The 22360-nt window shown below is 46.6% G+C and overlaps 1 protein-coding gene across 2 annotated transcripts in view; it reads left to right on the forward strand.

Moving 5' to 3' along the window:
• The window catches only part of LOC141156855 (uncharacterized), a 113074-nt gene that overhangs the window by 72702 nt on the left and 18012 nt on the right, over positions 1 to 22360 (forward strand). Inside the window, exons 15-22 of one of the 2 annotated variants that reach the window (XM_073643308.1) lie at positions 8547 to 8598; positions 8767 to 8833; positions 8922 to 9144; positions 11165 to 11216; positions 16849 to 16915; positions 16998 to 17220; positions 19047 to 19098; positions 19193 to 19242. In XM_073643308.1, the coding sequence (XP_073499409.1) occupies positions 8547 to 8598; positions 8767 to 8833; positions 8922 to 9144; positions 11165 to 11216; positions 16849 to 16915; positions 16998 to 17220; positions 19047 to 19098; positions 19193 to 19242 (786 nt within the window). Of the gene's footprint in view, positions 1 to 8546; positions 8599 to 8766; positions 8834 to 8921; positions 9145 to 11164; positions 11217 to 16848; positions 16916 to 16997; positions 17221 to 18943; positions 19099 to 19192; positions 19243 to 22360 lie in introns of both variants that reach the window. The other variant, XM_073643309.1, reaches the window with a different exon arrangement.

Consider the following 22360-nt stretch of genomic DNA (forward strand, 5'->3'; position numbering starts at 1 on the left):
TCACCGCCGCGGTCCTGATCCGGCGTCTTCCTGCTCCCCTGCTGCTGTTGCGTGCACCGCGCGCAGCTTCCTGGGTACTGTGCTTGGGGCGCGAGCGCGCGCTCGCTCCCTCCCTCTTAAAGGGACCGCACGCTCCGTCTTAAAGAGTCCCCAGCCAATGGCCGGAGGACTTCTCCTATATAAGGCACCTCCTCCAAAATGGAGGTGCCTGTGCAAGGTTGTTGTTCCGTGTGCTAACACTTGATTCAGCCCTCAGGTCCCGCAGCCTGTCAGTCCAGCCCCCCAGTCTGTCTAACAGTCCAGCCCGCCAGTCTGTCTACAGTTCAGACCACCAGTCTGTCTTACAGTTCTGCCCGCCAGCCTGTCTACCTGGCGCACCTACCAGTTACCTGACGTGCCCACCAGCCTCTCTACCTGGATCACCTACCAATTACCTGTCGAGCCCGCCAGCTTGCCTACCCGGAGCACCGGCCAAGTAACCTGTCGTGCCCACCAGCCTGTCTACCTGGAGCACCTACCAGTTACCTGTCGTGCCCACCAGCTTGCCTACCCAGAGCACCTGTCTGGCTATCCAACGTGCCCGCCTGCTTGCCTACCTCGAGCACTTGTCTGACTATCTGCCGCACCTGCCTGCTGATCTACCCGGACCACCCGTCTGCCTTCCTGCCGTGCTCATCTGCTGTACCGGTCAGTTCCTGTTATCTGACCCGTGGGAGTCACCTGCTCTCACACAAGTTCGGTCCCAGAGTGGCACCTGGTTCACCTGCCAGGTCACTCCCTGGTTCACGGAGTCGTCTAAGCTGCCGTGAGACCTAGGTCAGGCCGAGTAGGCACTTAGTCACGCCCCTCTGGTCCCTCCTTGCACCAAAGCACAGAGGTTCTACCACCCGGACCCGTAACATATTGCATGAAATAAGTATTTGAACACCTACCAACCAGCAAGAATTCTGGCTCTCACAGCCCTCCTACTCTGCACTCATTACCTGTATTAAATACACCTGTTTGAATTCGTTACCTGTATAAAAGACACCTGTACACGCACTCAATCAATCTCACGCCAACCTCTCCACCATAGACAAGACCAAAGAGCTAACTAAAAACACCAGGGAAAAAATTGTAGACCTGCACAGGAATGTGATGGGTTATAGGACAATAGGCAAGCAGCTTGGTGAGAACGCAGCAACTGTTGGCACAATTTTTAGAAAATGGAAGAAACACAAGATGACTGTCAATCTTCTTCGGTCTGGGGCTCCATCAATGATCTTGCCTCGTGAGGTAAGGATGATTTTGAGACAGATGAGAAAGCAGCCCAGAACGACACGGGATGACCTGGGCAATAAACTGAAGAGAGCTGGGACCACAGTCTCAAACATTACCGTTAGTAACACACTACGCCGTCATGGATTAAAATCTTAAAGGGCATTCAAGGTCCCACTGCTCACGCCAGGACATGTCCAAGCCTGTTTCAAGTTCGACAATGACCATCTGGATGATCCAGAGGAGGCATAGGAGAGGGTGATGTGGTCAGATGAGACCAAAATAGAACTTTTTGGTATCAACTCCACTCGCCATGTTTGGAGGAAGAAGTGGGATCAGTACATCCCCAAGCACATCATCCCAAACGTGATGCATGATGGGGGAAACATCATACCTTAGGGGTGCTTTTCATCAAAGGGGACAGGAGGACTGCACCGTATTGAAGGGAGGATGGACTGAGTCATGTATCGCAAGATTTTGGCCAACAACCTCCTTTCCTCAGTAAGAGCATTGAAGATGGGTCGTGGCTGGGTCTTCCAGCATGACAATGACCCAAAACACACAGCCAGGACAACTAAGGAGTGGCTCCATAAGAAATATTTGAAGGTCCTGGAGTGGCCTAGCCAGTCTCCAGACCTGAACCCAGTAGAAAATCTTTGGAGGGAGCTGAAACTCAATGCTGGCCAGCAACAGCCCTGAAACCGGAGAGATCTGGAGAAGATACCGTATGTATGGAGGAGTGGGCCAAAATCCTTGCTGCAGTGTGTGCAAACTTGGTCAAGATCTACAGGAAACATCTGACCTTTGTAATTGCAAACAAAGGTTTCTGCACCAAATATTAAGTTCTGTTTTTCTATTGTATCCAATACTTATTTCATGCAATAAAATGCAACTTAATTATGTAAAAATCATAGAATGTGATCTTCTGGATTTTTTTTTAATATTCTGTCTCTCACAGCTTAAGTGTACCTACGATAAAAATTCCAGACCTCTCCATTCTTGGATAGTGGGAAAATTGTAAAACCGGTAGTGTATTGTTAGGCGTCGGGGGTTTGCTGGATCTGAAATTGGTTCAGAATCATCAATGGATTCTGTGGTCTCCCATTCAGTTCCAGCCAGGGCAGATGCTGCTCAGCATCGCCGTCAGTCCCAACGCCTAGCTGGTGCACGAGATGTACAAGTTGTTTTTGGGGTCTTTGTTCCTAGTAGTGTTAAGCATAGATTGCGGAGGGGAACAGGGCTACTACAGCCTAAGTCCAGGATGCACTGCACTGAGCATGCCCGTGACATGGCGGACCGTGATTGGTGGTTTGGTGTCAGCTGACCTGCCACCGCCTGATTGGCCGCGGGTGACGTCATCAGTAGTGCGACCAATAATGCGACGGTGGGCAGGGCTTAGTCTTTAAATAGCCCGCCCACAAACATGGCGGTGCGCTCTGATCATTGAGCTAAGGTTGTGTTACTGTGTGGACGCTTTCTGTTTGAGCTCCACGTGCTCTCTTGCTGCTCTAGCTTCGGACAGGCAGTCTTAGATGGATGGAGGCAGGTAGTTCCGTTTGACAGTCTGGCTCCGACAAGGGGGTCGCTATACACCCCGAGCTGACTGCGGACTCCGTATTCCTGGCACCGACTGTTAGCCACGTAGAGAGTTACTCCGCAGTCCGGTAGCACACCGGCTGGGAGTACGTATACGCCGGCATGAATCACACACATGTCCTAGCGCCTGCTGCGTAGCCTCTGTGCAGTTAACAGGGCTATGGCTACATTATTTGTCGCACATCTCTCGTGCAGTTAACGGAGATAGTGCGAATCCCTTTTCCCGTCCCGGTGTGCAGTAACACTAGAGGGATTTATATATTAGTTGGTTGTTTTACCTTCTTACCCGAAAGGTGTTCGGCCGCCGTCTTCCAGGCTGCATCGCGGACCCCGGGTTCGGTTGCTTTCCATTATTAATAAAGTTGTTTGCAACCGTCCCCTTAACAGTATCAGAGCACCAGGGTCTAGCCGAACATGGCTGATAACCAGCAACTGCAGCGCTATATACAGCAACTTGAGGCCAGACTTAGGATTCTGGAACAAACTGCCCCGGTCACTGATATCACTGCAGTAGCTACCCAGGCAGCTCACAGGCTGCTAATCTAGTTAACACGGCTGCGGTGAATGCTGCGGCAGCTGCTATTGCTCCATTACCCCGTTTTGCTCTCCCGGAAAAATTTTCTGGCGACAGCAGATCCTGCAGAGGTTTTATTAATCTGTGCTTCATTCAGTTAGAGATGATGGAGGCGCGGTTCCCCTCCGAAAGGGCCAAAGTGGATTTTGTCATCTCGTTACTCTCCCACAGAGCTTTGGAGTGGGCTACCCCTCTGTGGGAGCGGAATGACCCGGTAGTGGCTAATGCGGGTCTCTTTCTTAGAGCCCTAAAGAGTATTTTCCTAGGCCCTCAGGTCACGCATGATACGGCTCTTAAGCTTCTAGCATTGGTCCAGGATTCGGCCACCGCCATCCACTATGCCATCGAGTTCAGAAACTCAGCGGCTGAGCTGGATTGGGCTGAGCGGTCGCTAATCTCGGTGTTCTGGAAGGGTCTGGCTGGGCATATTAAAGATGCTCTAGCTACCAGAGAGATTCCAACCTCTCTGGAAGAGTTAATCACTCTCGCTAACCGAATAGATTTGCGTCATGCAGAACGCAAGTTAGAGCTGGAGGTCTCCAGACCTCGGTTTCTGTTGGCACCTTCATTTTCTAGACCTATTTTGAAACCCGCGGCTCCCGACCCGGAGTCTGAGGCTATGGATATATCACGGACTAAGTCTAAGTCCCCTCGTTTCCGACCTGCACATGTCTTGGAGTACCCAATTAATAAGGGTTCCAAGCGGTCGGGAAACAAAGGTGTCTAACCACCATTGGAGGAAGTGTATAAGATTCTGGGGCTTCTTCCTCCAAATTATTGTATGAGGTGACGTTGCTTTTCGGAACAACCACGGTTACTGCCAGGGCGTGGGTGGATACTGGCGTCGATGGCAATTTTTTGTCATCAACGTTTTCCCAGAAGCACGCCATTCCTATGGAGTTACTGCCAAAACCAATAAACATTAGGGTGGTCAACGGTTCACTTCTGGACACGCAAATCACTCTCCATTTCGTTTCCTCTGGGTCACCGGGAGGTTATCTCCTTCCTTATTATTCCCGGTGGATTAGTTGAGGTGCTATTGGGTCTTCCATGGCTACGTTGTCACACTCCACACATTGACTGGAATACGGGGAGAATTTTTTCCTGGGGTGAGAATTGTGTTTCTCAGTGTATGGTTACGGCCGCCCAGAGGGTAGTCTCAGAGCCTTCTACCGACTTATCCGCTCTTCCTGTGCAATAGCAGAGTTTTGCGGATGTCTTTTCCAAAAAGGCTGCAGTGACTTTACCTCCCCACCGACTGTATGACTGTCCTATTGGTTTGGTCCCCGGCACGGAGCCTCCTCGCGGTAGGGTTTATCCCCTGTCTGTCCCCGAGACCCAGGCCATGTCAGATTATATCAAAGAGAACCTGGCCCAGGGGTTTATCAGAAAATCGGTCTCTCCTGCTGGAGCGGGGTTTTTCTTCGTCCAGAAGAAAGAGGGTGATTTACGTCTCTGCATTGATTACAGAGGATTAAATGCCATCACCATCAAAAATAAATACCCTCTGCCCCTTATTTCTGAATTGTTTGACAGGTTGCGAGGAGCTAACATCTTCACAAAATTGGACCTGCGAGGGGCATATAATCTTGTGCGAATCTGTGAAGGTGACGAGTGGAAAACAGCTTTTAACACTCGTGATGGTCATTACGAGTACCTCGTCATGCCCTTCGGGTTATGCAATGCCCCTGCTGTTTTTCAGGATTTTGGCAATGATATCTTTCGGGATTTGCTGCTATCATCCGTGGTAGTCTATCTTGATGATATCCTTATTTTTTCCCCGGACCTCTCCACACACAGAGAGGATGTTCGCAGAGTTTTCGAACGCTTGCGTGCAAATTCTCTGTATTGTAAGCTGGAGAAATGCCAGTTTGAACGAGAGTCTCTACCGTTCCTGGGCTACATCATATCCAGTAAGGGATTGGCCATGGACCCACAAAAATTGGTGGCGGTACAGAACTGGCAGGAGCCCCATTCCCTTAACACGGTACAACGCTTCATGGGATTTATCAACTACTACCGGCAGTTCATACCACATTTTTCCACACTGGTGGCTTCTTTGGCCGCATTAACCAGGAAGCGTGCCAATCCCAAGAATTGGTCTAAGGAGACATCCGAGGCGTTCCGGGAGATTAAATCCTATTTTTCTAGAGCTCCCATTCTCCGTCTCCCGGATGTGGACAAGCCATTCTTCCTGGAGGTCGACGCTTCCTCTGTCGGAGCAGGAGCGGTTCTCTCTCAAAAGAATGAACAGGGTCGGACAAGACTGTGATTTTTCTTCTCCAATACCTTCTCTCCAGCAGAGAGGAATTATACGATTGGGGACAAAGAATTACTTGCTATTAAGATGGCTTTTTCGGAGTGGAGGTACCTCTTGGAGGGAGCTAAACATCCTTTCGTGGTATATTCTGATCATAAAAACCTCTCGTACCTACAGACGGCGCAGCGTCTTAACCCGAGGCTGGCCAGGTGGTCTCTTTTCTTTTCCCGATTCAATTTCTCCATTCACTTTTTAAAAGGGGAAAAGAAACCTCGGGCGGACGCTTTGTCCCGGTCCATGGATACGGCTGAGGATGATGACGAGCCCAGGCTTATCGTTCTTCCGGAGAGTATGCGGACGGTGGCTCCAGTGTCCCTAAGTCAGGTTCCCCCCGGGAGGATGTTCGTTCCTCCTAATTTACAAAATGAGGTGCTCTCCTGGGCACATGCCTCTAAGATCAGAGGTCATTATGGGGTCAAACGTAACACGGAGTTTCTCCAACGGTTGTATTGGTGGCCTCGGTTGCCCCAGGAAGTTAAGGAATATGTTCAAGCGTGTGTCTCCTGTGCGAGAAATAAATTGTCCCGTCAGAGGAAGGCTGGTCTTCTTCATCCATTACCCGTGACGGATACACCTTGGGAGGTGGTTGGGATGGATTTCATTGTCGAGTTACCTAAGTCCCGGGGAAACACGTCAATATGGATTGTTTCTGACCATTTTTCTAAGAAGGTTCACCTGGTTCCTCTTCCTAGGGTTCCTTCCTCCCGGGTTCTGTCATCACTGTTCGTTCGTCACGTTTTCCGTCTCCACGGAATGCCTGATAGGATTGTCTGTGATCGGGGTCCACAGTTTTCCTCCCCGTTCTGGAAAGAATTGTGTAATTTGCTTAGCATTGAACTGAATCTTTCTACTGCTTATCACCCGGAGACCAATGGTCTGGTGGAACGCACTAACCACATGCTTGTGACATTCTTGCGCCATTTCGTTTCTGCCAACCATAATGATTGGGCGATATTGCTTCCTTGGGCAGAGTTTGCTCTAAACAACGCAGTGGCGGATTCCACAGGTCAGACTCCATTTCTACTAAATAATGGCCAACATCCGCGTGTCCCGGTTCCTATGCCAGTTTCCTCTGTGGAACCTGGGGTCAGAGATTGGGCTCTGGAGGCGCGGGAGGTTTGGGACCATACCCAGGATGCTATATTGGCCTCCAAGAATCGGATGAGAGAGTCGGCTGACACTCATCGCCGTCCAGCCCCCGTATTCTCTCCGGGCGACATGGTATGGCTCGTGGCTTGCAATATCAGAGAACGCGGGGAATCTGCTAAGTTTGCCCCCCGTTTTATTGGTCCTTTCAAAATTTTGGCCCAAATAAACCCCGTAGTGTACTGTTTACAGTTACCACGACACATGAAGATTTATGACACTTTTCATGTGTCGCTCCTTAAGCCGGTTCGCCTGACAAAATTCTCTGAACCTCAACCTGCTTCAGACACCAGGGGTGATGATCTCGAGGTACAGGCGATCGTGGGGTCTAAGATGGTTCGTGGGAAAAGATATTACCTAGTACACTGGAGGGGCCATGGATCTGAGGATTGTTCCTGGGAACCAGTAGACCACCTTCATGCTCCCCTGCTCATTGAGGAATATGAGTGTCAAGTGGAGGGGGATATTAGAACAGGGGATAATGTTAGGTGTCAGGCATTTGCTGGATCTGAAATTGGTTCAGAATCATCAGTGGATTCTGTGGTCTTCCATTCTGGTCCAGCCAGGGCAGATGCTGCTCAGCATCGCCGTCGGTCCCAACACCTAGCTGGTGCACGAGATGTACAAGTTGTCTCTGGGGTCTTTGTTCCTAGTAGTGTTAAGCATAAGTTGCGGAGGGGAACAGGGCTACTACAGCCTAAGTCCAGGATGCACTGCACTGAGCATGCCCGTGACATGGCGGACCGTGATTGGTGGTTTGGTGTCAGCTGATCCGGTGACCTGCCACCGCCTGATTGGCCGCGGGTGACGTCATCAGTACTGCGACCAATAATGCGACGGTGGGCAGGGCTTAGTCTTTAAATAGCCCGCCCACAAACATGGCGGTGTGCTCTGATCATTGAGCTAAGGTTGTGTTACTGTGTGGACGCTTGTCTGTTTGGGCTCCACGTGCTCTCTTGCTGCTCTAGCTTTGGACAGGCAGGTTTAGCTGGGGATAGACAGTCTTAGCTGGAGGGAGGCAGGTAGTTCCGTTTGACAGTCTGGCTCCGACAAGGGGGTCGCTATACACCCCGAGCAGACTGCGGACTCCGTATTCCTGGCATCCTTTTAGCCATGTGGAGAGTTACTCCGCAGTCCGGTAGCACACCGGCTGGGAGCACGTATACGCCGGCGTGAGTCACACAAACGTCCTAGCGCCTGCTGCGTAGCCTCTGTGCAGTTAACAGGGCTACGGCTACATTATTTGTCGCACATCTCTCGTGCAGTTAACGGAGATAGTGCGATTCCTTTTTCCCGTCCCGGTGTGCAGTAACACTGGAGGGATTTATATATTAGTTGGTTGTTTTACCTTCTTACTCGGAAGGTGTTCGGCTGCAGTCTTCCAGGCTGCCTCGCGGACCCCGGGTTCGGTTGCTTTCCATTATTAACAAAGTTGTTTGCAACCGTCCCCTTAACATGTATCAAATACTTATTTTCCCTGCAGTATATGCAGTAAATAGAGATCTATAATTTACATTTTTTCCTTTACTAAAACATGAAGAAGGCAAAATATCAAGATTAGATGATCATTGCTCCTGACTCCCTGCATGCTCAATATCTGACTGTTCAGTTTGTGAAAAGAGGACTTTATGCAACCTCCTCCTTTCCTTGCAGTGACGGCATCTTGTTCGACAACTGCAAGAGATTTACCAGGATCTTCTGCAGAGTAAGATTTCTTCTCTTTTCCTTCAACGGATAGAGTTCAAAACATAGGCCTGCTATTTTTGTTCTTACACCACCACTCTTATGTATGAATGCTGTTGCACACTAGCCACAATTATGTATACCTACGTTTGTATTTTTTTTTTTATTATTATTTTTATTTATTTTGCAGTGTTTTCTGTCCCGCTGACTGTTCTACCAGTAGAAGATCTGTTTGGGGAACCGATGTTTATACAGATGTAAGATGAAACCAAAAGTTTTAACTTACACTGTAATCAAGCAGGATAAAAAAAGGTCATCAACTATTGTATCTATAATATCTTTTAGGATTCCTCTATATGTCGAGCAGCTATCCATGCTGGAAAAATACCCAATGAAGGAGGACAGGTCTCAGTTCAGAAGACACCAGGTCAGGACAGTTACAATGGATCTACAAGAAATGGGATCACAACCAAAAACTATGGATCATTTCCTGGATCTTTTATATTTGTTGTCTCAACAAGTCCAGTGACTCCGGAACCAACAAGAGAAATAACACAAACACCTCCAGGTACTGTACATATATTTCTTGTTCAAGAGATACTTTGTAGGAAATGCAATCAAACGAAATGTTGCACAATATTGGTATCATGTGCATTCTTCTATCATGTAAAATAAATTTGAAAAACGAATACATCCCAACATGGTTGAAAGAAACCTGAAACAAATAACACCTATGTGATAAAAAAATGATGCGAAATTTGACTTTTCAGTGTTTTGCCAATAAAAATTTTTCAGTTTAGCCTCCATTGAATTACGGTGGGGAAAATATGTATTTGATACACTGCCAATTTTGCAAGTTTTCCCATCCTACAAAGAATGGAGAGGTCTGTAATTTTTTTCATAGGTACACTTCAACTGTGAGACAGAATGTAAAAATAAAAAACAGAAAATCACATTGCATGATTTTTAAATAATTAAATTGCATTTTATTGCATGAAATAAGTATTTGAGCACCTACCAAACAGCAAGAATTCTGGCTTTCACGGACCTGTTAGTTTTTCTTTAAGAAGCCCTCCTACTCTGCACTCATTACCTGTATTAAATACACCTGTTTAAACTTGTTACCTATATAAAAGACACCTGCACACGCACTCAATCAATCTCACGCCAACCTCTCCACCATAGACAAGACCAAAGAGCTAACTAAAAACACCAGGGAAAAAATTATAGACCTGCACAGGGATGGGATGGGTTACAGGACAATAGGCAAGCAGCTTGGTGAGAATGCAACAACTATTGGCACAATTTTTAGAAAATGGAAGAAACACAAGATGACTGTCAATCTTCCTCGGTCCGGGGCTCCATCAAAGATCTTGCCTCGTGAAGTAAAGATGATTCTGAGACACATGAGGAATCAGCCCAGAACTACACGGCATGACCTGGGCAATAAACTGAAGAGAGCTGGGACCACAGTCTCAAACATTACCGTTAGTAACACACTACGCCGTCATGGATTAAAATCCTAAAGGGGTTGCAAGGTCTCACTGCTCACAGCAGGACATGTCCAAGCCTGTTTCAAGTTCGGCAATGACCATCTGGATGATCCAGAGGAGGCATAGGAGAATGTGATGTGGTCAGATGAGACCAAAATAGAACTTTTTGGTATCAACTCCACTCGCCATGTTTGGAGGAAGAAGTAGGATGACTACAACCCCAAGCACATCATCCCAACCGTGAAGCATGATGGTGGAAACATCACACCTTGGGGGTGCTTTTCTTCAAAGGGGACAGGAGGACTACACCGTATTGAAGGGAGGATGGACTGAGTCATGTATCACAAAATTGTGGCCAACAACCTCCTTCCCTCAGTAAGAGCATTGAAGATGGGTCGTAGCTGGGTCTTCCAGCATGACAATGACCCGAAACGCACAGCTAGGACAACTAAGGAGTGGCTCCATAAGCAGTATTTGAAGGTCCTGGAGTGGCCTAGCCAGTCTCCAGACCTGAGCCCAGTAGAAAATTTTGGAGGGAGCAGAAACTCAATGTTGGCCAGCAACAGCCCTGAAACAGAAAGATCTGGAGAAGATACCGTATGTATGGAGGAGTGGGCCAAAATCCTTGCTGCAGTGTGTGCAAACTTGGTCAAGATCTACAGGAAACATCTGACCTTTGTAATTGCAAAGGTTTCTGTACCAAATATTAAGTTCTGTTTTTCATTGTATAAAATACTTATTTCATGCAATAAAATGCAACTTAATTATGTAAAAATCATAGAATGTGATCTTCTGGATTTTTTTTTAATATTCTGTCTCACACAGCTTAAGTGTACCTACGATAAAAATTACAGACCTTTGCATTCTTGGTTGGTGGGAAAACTTGCAAAATCGGCAGTGTATCAAGTACTTATTTTCCCCACTGTATATGCGGTAAATAGAGATCTATAATTTTATTTTTTCCCTTTATTAAAACATGAAGAAGGCAAAGTATCAAGATTAGATGATCATTGCTCCAGACTCCCTGCATGCTCAATATCTGACTGTTCAGTTTGTGAAAAGAGGACTTTATGCAACCTCCTCCTTTCCTTGCAGTGACGGCATCTTGTTCAACAACTGCAAGAGATTTACCAGGATCTTCTGCAGAGTAAGATTTCTTCTCTTTTTCTTCAAGGGATAGAGTTTGAAACATAGGCCAGCTATTTTTGTACTTACACCACCACTCTTATGTGTGAATGCTGTTGCACACTAGCCACAATTATGTATACCTACTGTGGCAAGACGACTCGCTCGGCTTTCCTGGAGGCAGACTCAGGACACACGTTCTCAGGTTTCCTTTCTGCTGGTTTATTATCAGCCATAAACTCATGCAGGTTTCACAGGAAAAACAAACATGACACCTATGGGTTAAACAAAAAAAAAACAAAACAAAGTATAACTCAGTCCATAGATGAGCGGGTTCCGCCCACTCTCGGTAGCATAAACTGCACTGCTAAAGTCCATGTGAAAAGCTCTGCAGCTTCCACAATACTGTCTGGAGACTTCCCTCTCCAGACCACACTCCAGAGAAAAAAAAAGGGACTGAGCTTTTGCACATTGCTCAGCCACACCCTGAGGGGAGGTAGGGGGAATGGCATCCCGCCCTCTTTGCCATTCCCATAAAACCGCACACCCTTTAACAGAGTAAGCCTACCAGCATATAACCCGCTGGCAGAAAAATAAAGTAGGTCTTAGTTCACACAGGAGAGCATCCTGAGTGACACATACCTCCCCTCACATATAAAACCAGTGACACTGTCACATATTCCCCCCCTCTGCCCAAAGCCGGGGGTTTGGGCACCTTCTGACACCAGGCAGGGAATCCTAGAGAGGGCATCTGCATTCCCATGTAACTTCCCGGGCCTATGCTCCACGTGAAAGTTAAACTCTTGAAGTCCTAGGAACCATCTAGTTACCCTGGCATTTTTACCCCTCTTCTCCCTCAACCATCTCAACGGGGCATGGTCTGATACTAATCTAAACTTCCGGCCTAGTAGGTAATATTTCAGTGTATCCACGGCCCATTTTATGGCTAAACACTCTTTCTCTACTATTGCGTAGTTCTTCTCGCAGGAGGACAGCTTTCGGCTTAGATAGAGAATGGGATGTTCTTCCCCATTTATCTCTTGGGAGAGTACAGCCCCTAGACCAACCTCTGAAGCGTCTATCTGGACCACAAATTCTTTCTTGAAGTCTGGCGCGACCAGGACCGGCTGCTTGCACAATGTTGGCTTCAACTGTTGAAACGCGGTCTCCGTTTCTTCCGTCCATTTCACCATGGTTGATTTGGTGCCTTTTAGAAGATCCGTTAGTGGCGCGGCAATCATAGCGAAATTCGGGATAAACCGCCGGTAGTATCCTACCATTCCTAGGAATGCTCTCACCTGCTTCTTCGAGAGTGGTTGCGGCCAGGTTTGAATTGCCTCCACTTTCTTGATTTGCGGCTTTATTTCGCCTCTCCCAACAACATAGCCCTGGTACTTGGCCTCCTCCTTCCCGATGGCACACTTTCTTGGATTTATGGTAAATCCTGCCTTCCTTAGCACGTCCAGAACGGCCTGTAGTTTAGGTAGGTGACTAGCCCAGTCTGGGCTAAAGACTACAATGTCGTCGAGGTAGGCTGCGGCATACTTCTTATGTGGGGCTAGGATCCGATCCATAGCCCTCTGGAAAGTGGCTGGGGCCCCCTGTAGTCCGAACGGCATCCGCGTGTATTGAAAACACCCATCAGGTGTTGAGAAAGCCGTCTTCTCCTTAGCCATCTGGGACATGGGGATCTGCCAGTAGCCCTTCGTCAGGTCGAGAGTGGTGATGTACCTCGCCGGTCCAAGCCTCTCGATGAGTTCGTCGACGCGGGGCATTGGGTACCCGTCACACTTGGATACCTCATTCAGCCGGCGGTAGTCATTACAAAACCTCCACTCTCCATTGGGTTTCGGCACGAGGACGATTGGGCTCGACCACCCACTCTTTGACTCCTCTATTACTCCGAGGTCTAACATCCTCTTCACCTCGGCCGAGATCACCTCCCGGCGTGGTTCCGGAATCCGATACGGCTTCAGATTCACTCGTACGTGCGGCTCTGTCAGCACATCATGCTCTACCACTTGAGTATACCCCGGCAACTCTGAGAACAGCTCCCGATTCCGCTGTAGTAATTCTCGACACTGTTGCTTCTGGGCCGATGATAGAGTCTCTGCAATAGTGACCTCCTCCACCTTGCCTTCTGGTGCGGCTCCCAGGCAAGGAGTTTCCACGGGTTCACGGTCCCGCCACGGCTTGAGCAAATTTACATGATATATTTGATGCGGCTTTCTTCGGCCAGGCTGGTGGACTTTATAATTAACCTCGCTGATTTTCTCCACCACCTCGTATGGACCTTGCCACTTGGCGAGGAACTTGCTCTCGATGGTAGGGATCAGCACCAAAACACGGTCCCCGGGCTGGAACTGTCTTAGTCTCGCCGACCGGTTATAGACCCTCGCCTGGGCTTCCTGCGCCTGGAGGAGGTGTTCCTTCACGATGGGCATCACCTTTGACATTCTCTCCTGTAACTGGGTGACATGTTCGATGATACTCCGGTGTGGTGTGACTTCAGCCTCCCAAGTTTCCTTGGCGATGTCTAGGAGACCTCTTGGATGCCGCCCATATAGGAGCTCAAATGGAGAGAAGCCAGTGGAGGCTTGAGGAACTTCTCTGACCGAGAAAAGCAGAAATGGGAGCAGGTAGTCCCAGTCTCGCCCATCCTTTTCAACGACCTTCTTGAGCATCGCCTTTAAGGTCTTGTTGAAGCGTTCCACTAGGCCGTCCGTCTGTGGATGATAAACCGAGGTCCGAAGCTGAGTTATCTGAAGGACTCTGCAAAGCTCCTTCATCACCTTGCTCATGAAGGGGGTTCTTTGGTCTGTCAGAATCTCTTTTGGTAGACCTGTCCGAGCAAAAATATGGACCAGCTCTCGGGCTATACTTTTACTGGACATGTTCCTTAGGGGAACCGCTTCCGGATACCGAGTCGCATAGTCCATGATGACCAGGATATATTGGTGGCCTCGAGCTGATTTAACTAAGGGGCCCACGAGGTCCATGGCAATCCTCTCAAAGGGAACCTCTATCACAGGTAGTGGGGCTAAGGGGCTACGGAAGTGGGAGGAGGGAGCAGTTATTTGGCAGGTGGGGCAGGAACTACAATAGTTTTGAACTTCTCGATAACACCCTGGCCAATAAAACCTTCTCAATATCCTCTCCTGAGTTTTCTCGACCCCTAGGTGTCCCCCCAGAACATGTGAATGGGCCATATCTAGCACCCGCCGTCTGTATGGCCCCGGCACTAACAGCCGTTCCACTATCTCACCGCCCCTCAGTTTGGCCACCCGATATAGCAACTCCCCCTGCACTGCAAAGTGGAGGAATCTGGTGTCGGCCCCCGGCTCTTAGGCAACCCCATTACATACAGTAACCTGGTCAAACGCCCCTTTTAAGGTCAGGTCTCGAACTTGAGCAGTCCCAAAGTTCTCTTTGGACATATCTAACGCAGGGAGGTCGGCCTCCTCGGTCACCGTCTCACCCTCATCCCCGACAAGGACACACAGTGGGAACTCCTCCATCTGAGACTTCGTCGGGGGTTCTTCTTCAAGGACCTGGCTTTTCCCGATACTACTTAGTCCAGTTCCCTTCTCCAACAAGTCCCAGAATAAGGAAAAATCGCGGCCCAATATGACGGGATGTATCAGGTCCTTTACTACCCTGACTTCATGGGACTGGGCACCATAGTCTGTCCCCACTGTTACTGTGGCCACGGGATAGTCCTTGGCGTCACCATGGATGCACCGAACACCCAGGGTTTTGGAAGGGATCAACTGGTGGGGAAGGGATGCTCTGATTAAGGTCACCAGACTCCCGGAGTCCAACAGCCCAAGCACTTTTACTCCATTAATGGACACTGCACACGCCTGCGGCCCCTCGCCGGGTTGACAGTCCACGCTACAGGCTGGATAGGCATAATAGGAGACCCGTCTGCCTAGGCTGCAGTCCATGGGCTCAGGGGATATTTGACACCAGGCGACTACATGTCCAGGGTTGTGACACCGCCAGCAAACTATATCTTTACCAACTGTTCTAAAGGCACCTTCAGTAGGATTGGGACGTCCCCCAGTGGTGGCTCTAGACCCCTTCCGTGGTGAACCCGCCCCCTTTTGGGTATCCCAGTAGGGAGAAGTGACTGCATCCGGTTTCCCAAGAGATCTCTCGACTACCTGGTACCTCTCTATCAGGCCGATGAAGTCATCTGCATTCTGGGGATCACCCTGGGCAACCCAGGTCTGTACTGGCTTGGGAAGGGAATGCATGAACCTGTCAATCACCACACGCTCAACCATCTGGGCCGGAGTGGAGGACTCCGGTTGTAGCCACTTCTGAACAAGATGCAGGAGGTCAAACATCTGCGAGCGAGGGGGATTGTTGCTAGCATACGCCCAGTGATGAACTCGCTGGGCTCTTACCGCCATATTTACTCCTAGACGTGCTAAGATCTCTGTCTTTAGTTTGGCATATTCCTTAGCATCTTGCAGCGCCAAGTCAAAATACGCCTTCTGGGGTTCACCCGATAAATATGGCGCCAGAACCTCTGCCCACTGTGCTGGAGGAAGTCTCTCACGATCAGCCACCCTCTCAAAAACAGTCAGAAATGCTTCTACATCATCCCCAGGGGTCATCTTCTGCATGGCCCGCCTTACCGCCTTCCTGACGTGAGAATCATCTGTCGGCCCTGGGGGTGGGGTGGCTGCCCTGCTCTGGATGGCGTCCGCCAAAAGCTGTATCTGCTGTTGCGCCTCCTGCTGGTGCTGCTGCGCCTCCTGCTGGTGCTGCTGCTGTGACTTTTGCTGCAACTGGATCTGCTGAAGCAACAGTTTGGTCGTCTCCTGGTGCTGCTGCTGCATGCTCCGCTGGGCCTGCTGCATACTCTCCTGGTGCTGCTGCTTCATGCTCTGCTGGGCCTGCAGGTGTTGCTGCTGCATGCTCTGCTGGGCCTGGACCAGGTGCTTAACGAGCTCCTCCATGCTGCTGGACTTCCTTGGCTGGCTGGCGGCCTTCACCCAGGACATCCACCGGTCTTTGTAGCAGGTACACGTGTTCCTGGAATCCTGCACGCACTCTCACACCAACTGTGGCAAGACGACTCGCTCGGCTCTCCTGGAGGCAGACACAGGACACACGTTCTCAGGTTTCCTTTCTGCTGGTTTATTATCAGCCATAAACTCATGCAGGTTTCACAGGAAAAACAAACATGACCCCTCTGGGTTAAACGAAAAAAAACAAAAACAAAGTATAACTCAGTCCATAGATGAGCGGGTTCCACCCGCTCTCGGTAGCATAAACTGCACTGTTAAAGTCCATGTGAAAAGCTCTGCAGCTTCCACAGTACTGTCTGGAGACTTCCCTCTCCAGACCACACTCCAGAGAAAAAAAAAGGGACTGAGCTTTTACACATTGCTCAGCCACACCCTGAGGGGAGGTAGGGGGAATGGCGTCCCGCCCTCTTTGCCATTCCCATAAAACCGCAAACCCTTTAACAGAGTAAGCCTACTAGCATATAACACGCTGGCAGAAAAATAAAGTAGGTCTTAGCTCACACAGGAGAGCATCCTGAGTGACACATACCTCCCCTCACATATAAAACCAGTGACACTGTCACACTACGTTTGTATTTTTTTTTTCTAAAATGATCTATATTTATTTTGCAGTGTTTTCTGTCCCGCTGACTGTTCTACCAGTGGAAGATCTGTTTGGGGAACTGATGTTTATACAGATGTAAGATGAAACCAAAAGTTTTAACTGTGATCAAGCAGGATAAAAAAAGGTCATCAACTATTGTATCTATAAAATCTTTTAGGATTCCTCTATATGTCGAGCAGCTATCCATGCTGGAAAAATACCCAATGAAGGAGGACAGGTGTCAGTTCAGAAGACACCAGGTCAGGCCAGTTACAATGGATCTACAAGAAATGGGATCAAAACCAAAAACTATGGATCATTTCCTGGATCTTTTATATTTGTTGCTTCAACAAGTCCAGTGACTCCGGAACCAACAAGAGAAATAACACAAACACCTCCAGGTACTGTACGTATATTTCTTGTTCAAGAGATACTTTGTAGGAAATGAAATCAAACGAAATGTTGCACAATATTGGTATCATATGCATTCTTCTATCATGTAAAATAAATTTGAAAAACGAATACATCCCAACATGGTTGAAAGAAACCTGAACCAAATAACACCTATGTGATAAAAAAAAAGTTGCAAAATTTGACTTTTCAGTGTTTTGCCAATAAAATTTTTTCAGTTTAACCTCCATTAAATTACAGTGGAGAAAATATGTATTTGATACACTGTCAATTTTGCACGTTTTCCCATGCTAAAAAGAATAAAGAGATCTCTAATTTTTTTCATAGGTACACTTCAACTGTGAGAGACAGAATCGAAAATAAAAAAACAGAAAATCACATTAAATGATTTTTAAATAATTAAATTGCGTTTTATTGCATGAAATAAGTATTTGAACACCTACCAACCAGCAAGAATTCTGGCTCTCACAGACCTGTTAGTTTTTCTTTAAGAAGCCTTCCTACTTTGCACTCATTACCTGTATTAATTGTACCTGTTTGAACTCATTACCTGTATAAAAGACACCTGTCCACACACTCAATCACACACCAGCCTCTCCACCATGACCAAGACCAAAGAGCTGTCTAAAAACACCAAAACACCAGGGACAAAATTGTAGACCTGCACAGGGCTGAGATGGGCTACAGGACAATAGGCAAGCAGCTTGGTGAGAACGCAACAACTGTTGACACAATTATTAGAAAATAGAAGAAACACAAGATGAATGTCAATCTTCCTTGGTCTGGGGCTCGATGCAAGATCTCACCTCGTGGGGTAAGGATGATTCTGAGACAGGTCAGGAATCAGCCCAGAACTACATGGGCGGACCTGGTCAATGACCTGAAGAGAGCTGGGACCACAGTCTCAAGCATTACCGTTAGTAGCACTATGCCGTCATGGATTAAAATCCTGCAGGGCACGCAAGGTCCCCCTGCTCACGCCAGGACATGTCCAGGCCCGTTTGAAGTTCAACAATGACCATTTGGATGATCCAGAGGAGGCATATGAGAAGGTTATGTGGTCAGATGAGACCAAAATAGAACTTTTTGGTATCAACTCCACTCGCCGTGTTTGGAGGAAGAAGAAGGATAAGTACAACCCCAAGAACACTGTCCCAACCGTGAAGCATGATGGGGGAAACATCATACTTTGGGGGTGCTTTTCTTCAAAGGGGACCTTTGCCAGTCTAGCCAGTCTCCAGACCTGAACCCAGTAGAAAATCTTTGGAGGGAGCTGAAACTCAATGTTGCCCAGTGACAGCCCCAAAACTGGAAAGATCTGGAGAAGATCTGTATGGAGGAGTGGGCCAAAATCCCTGCTGCACTGTGTGCAAACTTGGTCAAGAACTACAGGAAACGTTTGACCTTTGTAATTGCAAACAAAGGTTTCTGTACCAAATATTAACTTCTGTTTTTTTATTGTATCAAATACTTATTTCATGCAATAAAATGCGACTTAATTATGTAAAAGTCATACAATATGATTTTCTGGATTTTTTTTATTTTCTGTCTCACAGCTGAAGTGTACCTATGATAAAAATTACAGACCTCTCCATTCTTGGATGGTGGAAAAACTTGCAAAATCGGCAGTGTATCAAATACTTATGTTCCCAACTGTATATGTGGTAAATAGAGATCTATAATGTAAATTTTTCCCTTTATTAAAACATGAAGAAGGCAAAGTATCAAGATTAGATGATCATTGCTCCAGACTCCCTGCATGCTCAATATCTGACTGTTCAGTTTGTGAAGAGACTTTATGCAACTTTTCTTGCAGTGACAGCATCTTTTACAACAACTGCCGGGGACATAACAGGATCCTCTGCAAAGTAAGAATCCTTACACACTCGCTACATTAATTTTTGATACAGTTAATTACTTGACATTTTTAAAAAATAATATATATTCACTTTTATTTTGCAGTGTTCCAGTGACTCTGGGACAAACAAAAGAAGTAACACAAAGACCTCCAGGTATTGTACAAATATTTTGTGTGCAAAAGTAATTCAGTAAGTGGGATATCATAAAACAATATAATAAATATTGCAAGAATCTCATTGGACAATTCTATTAACCAAAATTTTTCATAAAATGCATTATTCTATACCATGTATAGTTTGATAATCTGATGATCCACAGTATGTGACATAGAAAGAAACTTGCACCAATTTTATTATGTAATGGCACAATTTTTGGGAGCAGGGTGTTGATATACTGTAAATTTATGTAAATGTGTTTGAATTTAAACAAATTGCATCAAACTCAAACTACCATTCCATAGTGTGACTGATGAGAAAAATGAGAAAAATATAATATGCACACAATTATTAGAAAGTAATAGCCTGTATGCTGACTACAAATTAGCGAATCTTTGAAAATTTGCCTTGTAAGTGTTTGGGTGAAGAGAATATTATGGAGTCACATTTTCCACATACTGTATAAGGCAAAGAAGGCTGAAATGAGATATAAGTTCCAACAGTTAAAGCTGCATTGACTAGAGCTAAATGACGCTCTATAATATTAAATCTGTCCATTAGCAAATTGTTACCATGAGTTCATTACTGTTGCTGACCAATTTGCAAGACAACAGACAATAAATTAAAATCCATGCTGCCATGTAAGTTTAATATCAAATTTTTTAGCTTGTAAAAGGGGAACTTTGTGCAACTCCCTAATATCTCTGATCAAGGGATCAGAATTCAGGTCAGGGGGCAAACTAAACAATGGTCAGTTAGACTCCCTGAGCTAACAGTGTGGAGTATTATTGGCCAGGAAGATAAGGACTGGAAGGAAGCCTGTCATAGAGATCATCTCCCTCATCACACCTCCCCCCCTCCATCTCCACGAAGGATAAAGAATGCTGTGTACTATTGAGTCCTTGTGCCTGTGGTTGTGTATGCATTAAAACTGTGCTGTACTGTGCTACCAGATAGTAGACTGTGTACTGCTGTGCTGCAAAGGAGACTGTACTGTTATTACTGGAGCCTGTTGCTCAAAGAGACATTTGCATTGCACTGGCCGTGCCTCATTGAATGTTACTGTTCTACCGTTTATGAAGACTCTTTTCAGATGTGTCTGGTCAGCAACTGAATCTATCGTGTGCCTGAGAGAAGCTGCAGCCTATGGTCGCCCTAAGTAACGGTTCCCCCAGGATTCCAAGAAATTTATGTAACCGGTCTCGTCCCTATCTGAACTTAGGCAGCGTGCATGTAACAATAATACTTGAATGTTACATGAGTAGAATTGGGATTGTCCCCTTTTAGATAATGTTAGACACCGGCTGCAGTTTGTTAAAAAACAACTAACTACATTTTACTCACCTTCCCTGGGTCCACTGGCAAGTCTCTTTCGTTGTTCCTGGTGTGTGGCTTTGGCAGTAGCATTGATATCAGTCAGGTCTACAGCGCGGCAGCCAATTACTTCAGAGCTGCTGAGCTCACTGATTAACTGTCGATGTGATTTCACTGCCACAACCGATTCCAGACACCGGGAGCGGTAGCAGAGACTCGCTGGTTGATCCAGGGAAGTTGAGTACAGTCATGTTTGTCAACTTAAGTGGTTATTATGAACAGATGATTCATTGCGCATTGAACTGCAAAAAGACCCTGAGAAAGATAGATGAAAAGTCCACTGTTTAAAATGTGGGACATATCTAGGTCCTCTATTTTTGACTTGCATGTCCTCAAAGACCTTTTTTAGGGGTATTATTGCTGTAAACGGCAAGATCTACCAAGTAGATAAAACCACCACTGTAAGGTTCTAAAATGGTGTACACTTTTACTTTGAGAATATCAGAAAAAAAAGTGTTTGAAGTATACTTACAGAATGTAAAATCTCTTTGTTCTGATGTCCGGTCCCTTGTGACATGATGTATTAATATTGTAATTATTATAACTTGACCCTGTGTTACAATGCCACAGTTTTAGGCCATAATTAGATGCCTTGATGTCATTACAAGTAGAACTAGCAGCATCATTTTAGAAATCTAAGTATATTCATGTAAAATAAATTTGAAAAACGAATACATCCCAACATGGTTGAAAGAAACCTGAACCAAATAACACCTATGTGATAAAAAAATGTTGCAAAATTTGACTTTTCAGTGTTTTGCCAATAAAATTTTTTCAGTTTAGCCTCCATTAAATTACAGTGGAGAAAATATGTATTTGATACACTGCCAATTTTGCACGTTTTCCTATGCTAAAAAGAATAGAGAGATCTCTAATTTTTTTCATAGGTACACTTTAACTGTGAGAGACATAATCGAAAATAAAAAAACAGAAAATCACATTAAATGATTTTTAAATAATTAAATTGCGTTTTATTGCATGAAATAAGTATTTGAACACCTACCAACCAGCAAGAATTCTGGCTCTCACAGACCTGTTAGTTTTTCTTTAAGAAGCCCTCCTACTTTGCACTCAGTACCTGTATTAATTGTACCTGTTTGAACTCATTACCTGTATAAAAGACACCTGTCCACACACTCAATCACACACCAACCTCTCCACCATGACCAAGACCAAAGAGCTGTCTAAAAACACCAAAACACCAGGGACACAATTGTAGACCTGCACAGGGCTGAGATGGGCTACAGGACAATAGGCAAGCAGCTTGGTGAGAACGCAACAACTGTTGACACAATTATTAGAAAATGGAAGAAACACAAGATGAATGTCAATCTTCCTTGGTCTGGGGCTCGATGCAAGATCTCGCCTCGTGGGGTAAGGATGATTCTGAGACAGGTCAGGAATCAGCCCAGAACTACATAGGAGGACCTGGTCAATGACCTGAAGAGAGCTGGGACCACAGTCTCAAGCATTACCGTTAGTAACACACTATGCCGTCATGGATTAAAATCCTGCAGGGCACGCAAGGTCCCCCTGCTCACGCCAGGACATGTCCAGGCCCGTTTGAAGTTCAACAATGACCATTTGGATGATCCAGAGGAGGCATATGAGAAGATGAGACCAAAATAGAACTTTTTGGTATCAACTCCACTCGCCGTGTTTGGAGGAAGAAGAAGGATAAGTACAACCCCAAGAACACTGTCCCAACCGTGAAGCATGATGGGGGAAACATCATACTTTG

This window comes from Phyllobates terribilis, unplaced genomic scaffold (genome assembly GCF_046119375.1).
Source record: "Phyllobates terribilis strain yellow unplaced genomic scaffold, ASM4611937v1 Scaffold_8__6_contigs__length_399053987, whole genome shotgun sequence".
Taxonomy (NCBI): domain Eukaryota; kingdom Metazoa; phylum Chordata; class Amphibia; order Anura; family Dendrobatidae; genus Phyllobates; species Phyllobates terribilis.